The sequence below is a fragment of the Phocoena phocoena genome, chromosome 19, assembly GCF_963924675.1.
Source record: "Phocoena phocoena chromosome 19, mPhoPho1.1, whole genome shotgun sequence".
Lineage (NCBI taxonomy): Eukaryota > Metazoa > Chordata > Mammalia > Artiodactyla > Phocoenidae > Phocoena > Phocoena phocoena.
In genome coordinates, this window is record NC_089237.1 from 12,434,381 (window position 1) to 12,447,078 (window position 12,698).

The 12,698-nt window shown below is 56.1% G+C and overlaps 2 protein-coding genes across 2 annotated transcripts; both read right to left on the reverse strand.

Annotated features, from left to right (window-relative positions):
• Window positions 1-2,359: 2,359 nt before the first annotated feature.
• Window positions 2,360-5,215, reverse strand: CD7 (CD7 molecule). Its single transcript, XM_065897778.1, has 4 exons — window positions 5,146-5,215; window positions 3,647-3,961; window positions 3,265-3,398; window positions 2,360-2,467 (listed from the first exon to the last, which is right to left on the reverse strand). The coding sequence occupies exons 1-4, from the start codon at window positions 5,213-5,215 to the stop codon at window positions 2,360-2,362; spliced, it is 627 nt and encodes a 208-aa protein (XP_065753850.1).
• Window positions 5,216-9,109: 3,894 nt separating this feature from the next.
• On the reverse strand, window positions 9,110-10,682 carry SECTM1 (secreted and transmembrane 1). The gene is made up of 3 exons (XM_065897717.1): window positions 10,595-10,682; window positions 10,068-10,410; window positions 9,110-9,245 (listed from the first exon to the last, which is right to left on the reverse strand). Exons 1-3 carry the CDS (start codon window positions 10,680-10,682, stop codon window positions 9,110-9,112), a joined length of 567 nt encoding a protein of 188 aa, XP_065753789.1.
• Window positions 10,683-12,698: the final 2,016 nt, after the last annotated feature.

The window sequence follows — 12,698 nt, forward strand, 5'->3', positions numbered from 1 at the left end:
CTCCTTCCAGTGTGCTTGTGTGTCAGGTGGCCTCAGGCTGGCCCAGAGCATCTCTGGGGTCTGGCTAAGAGGAAGTTGGGCTGGGGATACATTTAGTTGGTTAGTGGGTCTACTTATGGGTGTGCAGTGGCTGCAAGATCTATGAAGATTTTGCTATGTATCTGGGAGAGGGATGGTGCACTGAGGGTGAATGGTACTCCCCAAAATTCATGTCTACCCAGGACCTGTGAATGGGACCTTATTTGGAGACAGGGTCTTTGCAGATGTAGTCAAGTTAAAAGGAGACCATCCTGAATGGCCTTAATCCCGTTATGACTGGTGTCCTTATAAGAAGAGAGAAATTTGGATACAGGGAGAAGGCCATGTGGTAATGATCTTGGAGAGGCAGCAGTGAGAGGTGGCTTGAAGCGAGATCTTAGTTCCCTGCCCAGGAATTGAACCTGGATAACCTGTATGAAAACCCTAGCCACCATACCACCAGGGGCTAGAGGCTAAGAAGCAAAACTCCCCTGGCCCTTTTCCCCATTGAGAAAATGCATTTCTCAAGGAGGCAAAAACTATAAGAACAGGTACAAAGTTTACTATTAAAGACAGTACAACAAGTGGGAAAGCACCCAGAGAAGCAGTTTGTTTAGTTAAGACAGAAGCAAGGCAGAGATACACACGCAGAGAAAAAGGGTGTGGGCACCCCCCCTAATGAAGGGAGCACAGTAAAGAGGCGGTTAAATCATTTACACAGGGCAGTTCTTCCCGGGCTTTGTTTACCTTTGACCAATCACCTGGTTGCCTTTTCCACACCTGACGCCCTAGGATTCTCCCCAACATAAGTGTGCAACATTTTTCCAAGATGGATTCCAGACCAGAGGCCTATGGGGGGCCTTGGCATCACCTATTCTGGGGTGCTGCCCCCTCCTTTTTGACCCCAAGGAGCCTTTCTGCACATATGCAATGTCTCCCTTGCCCCAAGGATGGGAAATATATGACCTCTTGATCTTTTACTTAAACAGGGTTTAGCCCCTCTCTGTTCCTGCCGTGACTTTGATATTAAACTGTCGTGGCTTATTTACCCTGTTTCTGCTGTTACTTCTATTTTTTTTTTTTTTTTTTTTTTTTTTGCGGTACACGGACCTCTCACTGTCGTGGCCTCTTCTGTTGCGGAGCACAGGCTCCGGACGCGCAGGCTTAGTGGCCATGGCTCACGGGCCCAGCCGCTCCGCAGCATGTGGGATCTTCCCGGACTGAGGCACGAACCCATATCCCCTGCATCGGCAGGCGGACTCTCAACCACTGCACCACCAGGGAAGCCCCCATGGTGCCCTTTTAATGTCTGCTGCATGTGCAAACCGTAATCGATATAGCGGTTCTCTTATTTGGACATTTAGGTAATTTCTCAGCTGTTGATTTTTGTATTGAAAGCAACACTGCCATGGATATCACTGCAATCTTGTTTCTATGCCCAAAGATCATTTCCCAAAGATATAATTCCAGCTAAAACGAACATCATTCGCTAATGACACTTTAATCTTTGCAAACCCCGTGGATGAAGGGTTATCTCATCTCAGTTGGTGGGCAGCATGGTCTGCGGTTTCTTGGCCCTGAGTCCAGGAGGACACAGCCACGGTTCACATCCACTCTGGGCACGCCTGTTTCCCCAAGGTCGGTTCCCCAAGGTCCCATCACACCCCAACATGAGCGCACACCGGGAGTGGCCCTCTATTAAGACCCCCAGACCACTGCTGCTAGCTCCCCTTCCTCCATCCCACGTCACCCCATGGTGGAGGCTAGTGAGGCCAGGAGGACTCTGGTTGATTTGCTCCTTCTCCAGCCTGAACAGGGGCTGGAGTGAGTGTGTGTCCCCTTGCCCCTCCCTCCTTCCTGAAAGTCTCACACATAGTCCCTTAGGCTGTCAAAGTCCTTGGAGACTCTAGGGAGGGTGTCAGGCAAGCCTCCCCTCCTTGACTCTAAGCTGGCTGAGAAATAGATACTGGAGTTGGAAAGGGGAGAAGAGAAGCCCTTTATTTCTGGCAAGCCTGGGCTGGGGTCAGCGCTCAGTCCCCAGCCTCCGCAGCACCCCCCCCCCCCCCCCCGCAGCTGCCCGCTGCCCCAGGCCCAAGTCCCTCCTTCAGAGCAGCCTCTTCTGCCATGGAAGGGTCAGGGCAGCAGGACGACAGAAAAGCTTCCTTCCCGGTGGCTCCAAGGTGCCAGGAGCAGCCTCAAGCGTGGGAGACAGGCAAGGAGGGCTGCCTGGAGGAGGCAGCAGGAGCCTGACTGCTGTGGGGAGCTGCCTGTGTGTCCACGCTGGGTTGGATGGTCTGCCCAGAGCTCTGATAGACAGAGGGAGGCTGGGGTCCTGCCAGGCTCACTGGTAGTGGTTGGGGATGGACATGGTGTTACAGCGGTTGTGGGACATGTCCTCGTAGACCACGCACACCGAGTTCTTTTCCTTTGCACAGCAAAGTTTCTGGATCTGAAAGAAAGCCTGTCATCTACCACTGGGGGCAGCTCCCTCAGGGGCACCCTCTATCTTCAAGGCACCTCCCTTCAGGAAGCTTTTAGATTTGGGGGACTGCATGAACCCTTTTTAGGAGGGTCCTCGGCCAGACCCTCAGTTCTCCAGAGCTTCCCAGGCCTGGGCAAGGGTGGGCGAGGCAGGGCCATTGGGCAGCGGCAGGGAGGTGGAGGTGGAAGTGACCTTGCTCCCTGGCCTTGGACAGGGAGGGGTCTGGCTGTTGCAGGGGACATGGGATTGGAGGCGCTAGGTGAAGGTGGGGGCAAAAGCTGATGGAGCAGGGACAAGTTGACCACTTCCTGGCCCCTGTCTCTGTTGCCCCCTCCCCTCCTGCCTCCAGCCCATGATCGCACATGGATTTCACACACCCACAGGCCTGACACTCGCATATGCACACCCATGCACGCGTGCGCACACGCGTGCACACTCTCACAGTCACGCGCGGCATCCCCATGCTCTCCGAAAGGGTCTCTCTGGACCCTCCTCTCACTCCCCCGTAAACGTCTGACCAGGACGTGTCTTCCTGGCCCCACACTCGTCCTTGCTGGGGGCTCCAGTTCTTGGGTTTCCTCCCACCTTGGACCTTGCCGTCCAAACCCTCTGAGCTCCAGGAGACCCTGACGGAGGGAGTGGGTGGGTGCTGAGGTTTCCCATGTGGCCAACTCCCTGGGGCTTAACCACTCTCCTTCCCTCCCTTCTCTCTGAGAGAAGCGGGCTTATAGGGACGCAGATGACATCTGAGGGTCCACACTGACCTGTGTCCTTCTCAGCACACACACTGCTCCCAGCCCTAGTCCGACGAGGAAGAAGCCCATAGCCAGGGCCGTGGGGAGGGCAAAGTGTATCAGCTGAGTCTCCTGGCACGTGTTCACTGTTTGGGGCAGTTTTTCTGGGAAGAAGGAACAGAGACAGGCATTTGGCAGGTAGGTGAGGGAGTCCACGAGGGCCTCTGGGGTTCAGGGCAAGGGCGGGGCTCTGGAGTGTGTGTGCATGTGGGAATCCAGGAGGCTTCCTGGAGGAGGTGGGCTCATGGTAACTCAAGCAAGGGTAGAGGGAAGATCCTCAGACAGGGGGCAGACGGAGCCTGGGCTGGCCAGCAGGCAGGTGGAGTGGTCCCTGGGGTGGCACACTCCTTACCTGTCACCACGACCAACGTCCCAGGGCCCCAGACCTCGTCATTTGTGATGGCCTGGCAGGCATAGTCACCGGTGTCGGCCAGCTGCAGGTGGTGCATGCTGATGGTCAGGTTGTACTGCAGCCCTGAGAAGGTGATGCGGCCCTGGAACCGCTGGTCCACGGTGGGCTCCTTCCCGTTTTCATAGTAAATCACGTTGTTGCAGTTCGGCCACCTTTGCTTCAGGTAGAGGCCAAGCAGGGGCCCCCGGCTGGAGCAGGTGATGTTGACAGAGTCCCCCTCTAAAGCGATCATGTAGGTGGGGGACTGCCACACCTCTGCAAGGAGGACCTGCCACTGTCACCACCAGCCTGGCCAGAGGGGCAGGGACCCACCTCTCTGCCGGGGATGGTGGCAGGGCAGAGGTGCCCTGGGTCAGCCCGCTGGGTTTTTTCTGTTTTTATTTTATTTTGTTTTTGTTTTTTAATTTAAAGAAGGCTTAATCGAACCCCTGCCCCCTGCAGTGGAAGCGTGGATTCTTAATCACTGGACCACCAAGGAAGTCCTGGACAGCCGGCTGTTGTCAAGGACGAGGCAAGTTTCGGAAGCCTTGAAGCAGCTCATGGCGCCAGCATCCTGGGCTATACTCAAGTTCCAAAGGGGCCCCAGGGGGCTGGGCAGCCTGTGACCTCTCCCCATCCTGAGGGTCGGGGGAAGTCAGAGCTGGGGCCTCTCCCTTCCAAAGCGGCAGGCCGTCCGCTGAGACCTCCAACCACTCTCCCAGGCTCTACACCTTCTCCCTCTCTTACATGACAGTTCCCGAGAGAGCTGGGGGCACTGTCCTGTCTCCCTGTCTCTTTCCAATGCCTACTGCCTCAGTTTCTCCACCATTTCCAGGCACCTGAAGCCAGTGGCTCCATGGGGTGGGCATATCCTGGCTTGTCTGTGGGACACCCAGAAAGTTCCCTCATCTGCCCAGCAAGGCCCAGCAGGACCCACTTCTAGGTGCAAACATAATCCAAATACCAGCTCTCCACAAACTAAATTCTGCAGCTGTTTTTGAGAGAGAGAACACAAGAATTTCACCTGCCGGGTCCCCCATCCCACCTTGTGGAACTAATCTCTCCTTCTTACTGCAGAACTTCACACAAAAGGTAAACCGAAGGACAATGTTCTCTCAGGACAAAGGCAGCCTTGCTGGTTGTAGGAGGGAAAGTCCCCAGACATTCAGGTAAAGAGAAAGAAGAGATTCAACCATAGTGATTCTGCACCCAGATATCAGCATCTTGGTGCCCATTGTTTTTTGTCTAAGTGTCCAAAGCTGGACCTTACCCTCTGGAGGGGCTAACAAGGCTTCAAGGGAAGGTCACACTCAGCATCCCTGGGAAGGGGAAGCACCCCCTTCCCAGAAGGAGAGTCCGAGGCGGGGAGGGGAGGGCTGCAAGGGTGGCTGGGTGGGAGCGCTGAGCCCGCTGATGGGTGCAGTGGGGGACGGGGGGACGGATGGTTGGGAAGTGCTTACCTTGGGCAGCCAGGTTGCAGGGGAGCACGAGGAGCATGGGGAGCAGCTGGAGCCCCAGGAGCCCAGCCATGCTCACTGCAGTGGGGGAAGAACAGGGCCCCGCTTACAGGGCTGTCGAGACTTCCTGTCTGCAGCACCCAACTGTGTGCCACCACCTCACAGACTGCCACTTCCAGGGGCAGTCGGGGCAGGATGGAGCAGGAGGTAGGCAGGGGGACAGCACACAGTGACTGTAGGTTGGGCACTCCAGGAGGGCTTCCTGGAGGCGGTGCCTTGAGTGAGGGGAGGCGCTGTGGGCGAGGCTAGGAGGGACGGCCCTCATCCCCCCCCGCCCCCCCCCCCCCCCCCCCGCCTCTAAACTGCTGAGTGCCCCCAGGTAGACCCATGGTCCTGGTCCTCTGCCCCTGCTTCACAACAGGGAGAGGAGAAAGGAGGGTGAGGCAGGGTCAGGCCCAGGAGAAAGATAAGGGGGTCCCCACGTGGGGACCTGATTTATGCCCAGAAACTTGAAGCATTATGTCAGTCACATCTGCAGCGTGGAGGCTTGGTGTGGCTGTAGGGACCGGGCCAGGGCATGTGCCCAAGGCTACGGCTGCCCTGGTGGCTTGCGATTCTGCTTCCTGTGGGTGCGGGGGCTGGAGGCATCTCAGCTGGACTAGCATCCTGTGTTGGTGCACCAGGCCCTGGAGATCAGCCCTCAGGGCAGAGGGAGACCCATGCCTGGCCCCTGACCCCGAGGACACGGAGGCAGCCTCTAGGCAACCAGGAGGTCATTTTTCTGTGGGCCACGGGCCAGATGGCCAAACCTCAAGTGTTGGGCCCAAAGCCACACGTGCAAGTACACAGGTGTGTGCGCATGGCTCACATGTGGTCTGAAAGCCTTAAGCTGTTTCCTCCCTGGAAGCCCCCTCCACTGGCCAGATGCTCCTGTCTGTTGATGGCTCAGGGTCCTGAGTGGGGTTTGGGGGTGGGGGCAGATTAAGTCCGCTGGGCTGACCCACAGACTCCCCTTGCACGAGGGGTATCTATTTCGGGGACAGAATCTTGCCAAAGGCCCCTAGGAACCTAGCAGGTTGTTTGCAGGAGGTCATGAAAGCATAGGGCTTGGCAAAACAAGACCCTTCCTAATCTCATTCTGCCTTTGTTTATCACCAACACTCACTGGGCACCCGTACGTGCCAGTGCCTGCCAAGAGCAGAGGGCAAAATGGACAAGAGGCCTGTGGCCTGGAGCTGACCTCCAGGGATGGACAAGTAGACCTGCAGCAGGACACACAACCTGTGTCGGGAGAGGGGGGCCAAACCTCAAGGGGTCATAGGAGTAGAGGACTGAGGAGATGAGGGAGGGTCATGTGGTGCCTGGGAACAGCATTCCAAGCAGAAGGATCAGTAGGTGTATGACCCCTGAGGCCAGAACGTGCCTGGTGTGTCTGAGGGTCTGCAAGAGGGCCAGTGTGGCTACAGAGGGGGAAGGGGAATCAGGAGGAAGGGCTTCTAGGGTATTGCAAGGACTCAGAACTAAACTTCCTTTAGAGAAATCCTTGAAAATACAGACAAGCAACAAGTAGAAAATGAAAATTAGTCAAAGACCCAGATGCAGTATTTCCTTCTAGGTTTCCTGCCTTGGGTGTGCAGGGGCTGAATGACTTACGTGAGCCCTTCCCACCATAATACCAATGTTAAAATAACCTTTGAATTACTTCAAATGCATGAACACTTTTTGTCTGTTTCAGGCAAAACGGAACAGATTTCTATGGCCCCCAAAGCATGGAGGTCCCAGGTGCCGTGCACACTGTGTCCCATGGGCTTGGCCCTGTGGTGGCACAAACCCAGTATTTCTCGTGTGAACCTTACTTTAACCTGAGAGATGCAAATGCAGCCCATTCTAGACCTGGACTCTGGGCGCCAGCAAAGCTGCTCTGGGGTCATCACCCTCCTGGGAGGCCATGGTCGTCAGGCACCGCTCAGGGTCTCCACTTTTGGATTCTTCATGGTGAGTGAGGACTCCCAGATGTCTGGTCATTTGGATGCCTTGGGACTTTTTAGTTTTTAAGACTCAAAGCAGCTTGTTTCAGATTTTTATTTTCTCCACTTAAAAATGTGTTTCTCAGCTCATTTGATGGTTTGCTATTTGGTTTAGTTTATTCATCTTGAGGGTTAGCAATACGGATGTTTCGCAAAGCACTGAATGCAGTACTTCTAGAAAAACCTTCTTTTATCACCTTATATGTACCTTTTAAGAATACACTAGGGCTTCCCTGGTGGCGCAGTGGTTGGGAGTCTGCCTGCCGATGCAGGGGACGCGGTTTCGTGCCCCGGTCCGGGAAGATCCCACATGCCGCGGAGCGGCTGGACCCGTGAGCCATGGCTGCTGAGCCTGTGTGTCCGGAGCCTGTGCTCTGCAAGGGAGAGGCCACGGCAGTGAGAGGCCCGCGTACCGCAAAAAAAAAAGAATACACTAAACGCACCACCAAACCAGCTCTACAACATATACTAAAGGAACTTCTCTAGGCAGAAAAGAAAAAGCCACAACTAGAAATAAGAAAATTATGAAACGGGAAAGGTCACCAGTGAAGGCAAACACACAGTAAAGGTAGTAAACCACCCACACACAAATATGATATCAAGACCAGTCATCACGAGAGGAGGAGAGAACAAATGCACGATGTTTGAAATGCATTTGAAATTAAGAGATCAGCAACTTAAAACAATCATGCATATGTATAGACTGCTATATCAAAACCTCATGGTAACCACAAGCCAAAAATCTATAATAGATATACACACAAAAAAGAAAAAGGAATTCAGACACAACACTAAAGACAGTCATCAAATCATGAGAAGAGAACGAAAGAGGAAAGGAAGAAAAAAGACCTACCCCCCGCCGCCAAAAAAGAACACACTCAGTGGAGTTACACAGTTTTGATCATGAAGACATCTGGCATAAATGGGTTTGGGACCTAGAAGAGCCAGCAGGTGGGGCAGATGTGGGGGAGGGGAGCCCTAGGGCTAGAGGAGACCAGGGGGTTGGACACAGGTCCCCAGCAGCCACCTGTCCCACTTCCCTTCCAGAGGGGCTGCTCTACCCCCTGGTGGTGGAGGAGGGGCCCACGTGCCATCTCAGGCCCCTGATCCCCGCATCCTGGCGCCACAACTGCTGGCAGGAGGGTCCCCAAAACTTGTCCTTGTTCATAGTCCAAAGACAGGAGGGTGTCCACGATCAACACAGGACCCCAGACTGGGGTGTCTCCGAGGTGACAGCAGCATGGCCCTCCTGCCCCAGGGGGGCAGGCCTGGATGGAGCAGAGGAGGGGGAGGGTCCTGCTGGGTCAAGTGCTTTGGAACTTGAGACTTTTGCACTTTGGGTCACAGGAGCTGCTGAAGAGCCCTCCCTGGCTTGCGCGTCAGCGAGAGGCCAGGATGCTGCCAGGCTTCCTTGTCCTTGGCCTGCCCCTCCCCTCACTTTCCCTTTGTGTAGTGCAGTGCGTGGTACACAGAACTCCCCACTCTGGCTCAGAGACTCCTTATCTGCGGAGAGAGGGAGGGAGGGATGAGAGCCATCGGCAGACACCTGTGCTTACCGGCACACCTGAGGACACACCAACTGCCCACACATCGTAGGTCTCCTGGAAGGAGCAGGAAGTCCAGCTCCCCCCATGCCATCCTCCAGGGTGTCCTGGGGACAGTGGGGACCTGGTGGTCTGGCTGGGAGTGGGGCATCTGTGTTCTGGGCCTGGAACTGCCACAGTGGGCTGGGGTCCTCTGGGGGAGGGGTACCAGCTCTCTGGGACCCTGCACGCTCCCCACTCTCCCACTAGCCCCAGTGGGTGCAAGGCTATGGGGCCGAGTGTCCATGCTGAGTCTCAGAAGACCCCGTCCAAGACCCCCTGCCCGGCCCACAGACCAGGCACAGAGGCCCATACCTGCTGGAGCTTGGAGAACTTCGGGGAGCCAGACCTTCTGCATCAGGTCAGCACGCAGACCAGCAGGACGGAGAGGGCGACCAGGGCGAGGATGGGGAGGACCACCTGGGCCTGGCTCCTGTCTTCAGGGTCAGGCCTGAGACTGGGAAGCAACATCTCCGGGCCTGTGGGGAGTGGGCTGGACCTCCATCTTTCGTTCACTGGTGCAGGCTAGGCTGGGGGTGCCTGCCTTGGGGGCACCCTCGAGGGGGACATCACCTCCAGCCAGGAAGCCCATAGGTGGGAGAGTGGCAGGGAGATGGGGTGCATGGGATGGGCAGGGTGCCAGGCACAGAGGGTGGGGGTGTCTGATGGGGGGAGACCCCAGGGGGCTTCCTTGAGGCTCCCCTCGTGTACCCCAGGATGAAGATAGAAATACCTACCCCAGGAAGGTGTGAAGAGTGTGTCTTGGGGCTCTGCCAAAGAGAGATCCCAGGTAGGTTGGTGGGGACCTGCCCAGGGCCAGCCCTTATGCAGCCCCTCCACCCCAGGTATCAGATGAGCTCTGGATACAGGAGTCCATGAGGGCCTCACTGGCTTCCCCTCCCAGGGCCCGGCTAGGCTGGGGGTGCCGTTCTTAGCCCCTCCCACTGTACCTGGTTGGGGGCGAAGCTGAACCCCTGCTCCCTGTCCCCAGAGCTCGGGGTGACCGTGACTGCACTACAACCAGGTGTGGGGGGATGAGAGTGAGGGGTGGTGACTTGGGGAGTTTTGCAGCAAAGGAAGTGGGGGGCAGGAGGTTTTTAGGGAGGGAAGGGACCAGCTCCCTGCGCAGACAGGGGATGGTGCCCAGGGCATGCGTGCACGGGCTGCCCTGGGGAGAAGCTCGGAGGGGTCACAGATGTGGGGTGGGTGGAGCAGGTGGAAGCCCTCTTTAGGCCCCATCCCTGTGGCTCTGGGCACCTCAGCTGGGCAGGAATTGCTCCTCCCTGGTTGCTGCCCCTCCCAAACAGGCAAGCACCTGGGGGTCAAGGTGCTCCTCCCCTCACCTGAGACGTTCAGGGTGGTGGTTTTGAAGTTTCTCTGGAGCCCGACAAGACTCCACCTGTACTGCCCTGCCTGGGTGTCCTGGGCTTTTTCAATCACCAGGTGCGCCTCGCCCCCTTGAACCCAGAGCTGCCATCCATCCTGACGGAAGTTTCCTGGGGCCTTTACACTGAAGATGAGCTGCCAGCTCTCCCCGTGGTAGGTTCGCAGGGAGATGTTGATGTGGGAGAAGAGGTTGGTGATGCTACAGGCCATCACGGCTGGCTTGCCCCTGAACACAGAAACCACATCCTCGGTGCAGCTGGGGCTGTCCCAGTCTGTGTGGGGATACAGTCCAACACGTGGGTCACGGCTGGGCCTCAGGACTTCCACTGATTGCCCTCCCTGGGGTCACTGACGCTACCTGGGGCCTGGGCCCTCCTGGCCTGACCTAGGTCTCTCCTTCCACCCCTGTCTCACCCCCGGGGGGCCCCCCTAGCAGAGTGGGACCACGAAGTTTACCTCTACTCTGAGCACTCCCAGAGGTGGCCAAGAGCAGGAGGGGCCAGAGCATCCTGGGAGTGAGGAGGGGAGATGCCGAGGTCAACATGGCCGGCAGGATGGGGAGCAGGCCTCAGGGGTCCCTCGTCTTCCTTAGTGGTTTTTGGGACACTCCCTGGAGGAAGAAAAGCCAATGAGTCAGAGCCCCCCTGGCCTCCTTCAGAAGACGGTGGGAGCGGCCACAGCCTGGCCAGGGCAGGTGGGGGTCCCCAAGCTCCCCCCGACCACTGTGCCTCGACCCTTCTCTGTACCTTTATGATGTGTGCAGTGGGGCCACTGTCAGACAGATGAGAAACATGGATGAGACAGGAAACAAGTCCCTGGGAGACAACCCCATTTACATCGCAGGGGTTACCCTTCAATTTTATATAAAACATAACTGCCTGAGCCGTGTGTCCTGTAGAGACGGGTCGTGACACACAGAATCTCGCGTAGCCGCTTGAAGCTGACACCAACCTAAGACCACCTTGGAAGCCCCCAGCCCCTCTCCCGCTCTTGCATTCCACAGCTGGGCATTTGGGGACATTTGGCCCGCTTGCCAGATTTATTAACAAAAAGAGTCTTCCTGTGGAACTTGTGAGTTCTGATCTGGAAAACTGAACTTTCACTGCGTCTGAAACAAGTGTCCATCTCAGGCTTCAGCCTCCAGTAAAAGTGACATTTATCCTGATTACTTTAAGCTATTTAAACTATTGACCCTTTGATTAAAATAATAATAATAGACTTTTTGGTTTTGTGTTTGAGCAGCTTTAGGCTTACACAGAAATTGGGCAGGAAGTGCAGACAATTCCCACATCCTCCATTGCTGGCATCTCCAGTCAGTGGGGCGTTCATTACATCTGATGAGCCTATAGTGGTTTGTTCTCACTGACTGAAGTCTACGCTTTCCATCAGGGTTCACTCTTGGTGTTGGACATTTAATGGGTTTGGACAAATGTATAATTACATGCATCCACCTTTAGGTACCACACAGAGTAGTTTCGCTGTCCTAAACATCCTCTGTGCTCCATCTATCCGTCCCTCCTTCCCCCCAACTCTTGGCAACCACTGATCTTTTTACTGTGTCCAGTTTTGCCTTTCCCAGAACGTCATAGAGTTGGGACCCTTCCATTTTGAATTCAGCCTTTCTGATTTTTTTCCACTTTGGGGGGAATTGGGCAGAAGGGCCAGGAGCAAAGGGAACTGTGAACGCAACCGCTTCCAGGAGCTTGGGGCCGTCGGTGAACAGGCTCGGTCCTGACCTCAGGAGGCTCTGGGCCAAGCAAGGAGAATGACATTGGGAGGGACAATCTCAGTCCCCCCAACACACACACTGTGGCCACATCGCACCCCCATTCCAAGCACTGCATGTGTGGAAACTCGTCAAATCCATGGGACTTTGACCAGGTGGGGCCTGTGGTCCTCCCTGTTGTCCCATCTCCCCATTCCGCCCCAACCCTCACTGGGTTCCTGCCTCAGAGCGGAGCTGACAGCTGACTGCCTGTAGTCTTGCCTCCTCTACCTGCCTTGCCCCTGGGACTCCTGTTGGACCAGCAGGTCCTGGCCAGTGTACTGGTGGCCCTGGGAGTTCCTGGTGGGAGTGGGACAGGGTGCCAGCCCTGCTGATCTGGGGGCCTCGGAGCAGCAGGAGAAGGAGGCCCACTCTACCCTGGAAGGAAAATGGCGATATCCAGCTTTTGAAATAAATATCTAATTTGAGTCAGGAAGGGTTTCAAGAACGTAAAATACAAACCAACGCATGCTCTCCTGTCCTCCTCCTGAATGGCTGGGTCTGCAGGGGCTCTGGGTTGGCGGCCACACTCTTGGGGAGGGCAGGGGTGGACCCTAGCATGGTTGCACCCATGGGCGCAGGGCTGGTCCCAGCCAGCTCACCCTCCAGGGGGATGGACCAGGCAGAGCAGACAGACAGATGGCCAGGCTGATGGATGGGTGGTGCTTTCTTTCTCACTCAATCCACATGGGATTCTGGAGTCCCGGGGTGGGGTGTGTACAGGGTATGGTGTACCGGTGACAACGCATCCCCCTGCCCTTAGGTGCCTTGGTGCTCTGGTCTCTCGTAGATGGT

Excerpts from the sequence above, each read along its gene's own strand:
- CD7 (XM_065897778.1), bottom strand. The coding sequence starts at position 5,215 with ATGGCTGGGCTCCTGGGGCTCCAGCTGCTCCCCATGCTCCTCGTGCTC. Across the intron at positions 3,962-5,145 it reads CTGCAACCTGGCTGCCCAAG|AGGTGTGGCAGTCCCCCACC; the intron begins GTAAGCACTTCC and ends TCCTCCTTGCAG. Across the intron at positions 2,468-3,264 it reads GTGTGCTGAGAAGGACACAG|ATCCAGAAACTTTGCTGTGC; the intron begins GTCAGTGTGGAC and ends GCTTTCTTTCAG.
- SECTM1 (XM_065897717.1), bottom strand. The coding sequence starts at position 10,682 with ATGTTGACCTCGGCATCTCCCCTCCTCACTCCCAGGATGCTCTGGCCC. Across the intron at positions 10,411-10,594 it reads TGGGAGTGCTCAGAGTAGAG|ACTGGGACAGCCCCAGCTGC; the intron begins GTAAACTTCGTG and ends ATCCCCACACAG. Across the intron at positions 9,246-10,067 it reads AGGAGCACCTTGACCCCCAG|CCCACTCCCCACAGGCCCGG; the intron begins GTGCTTGCCTGT and ends ATGGAGGTCCAG.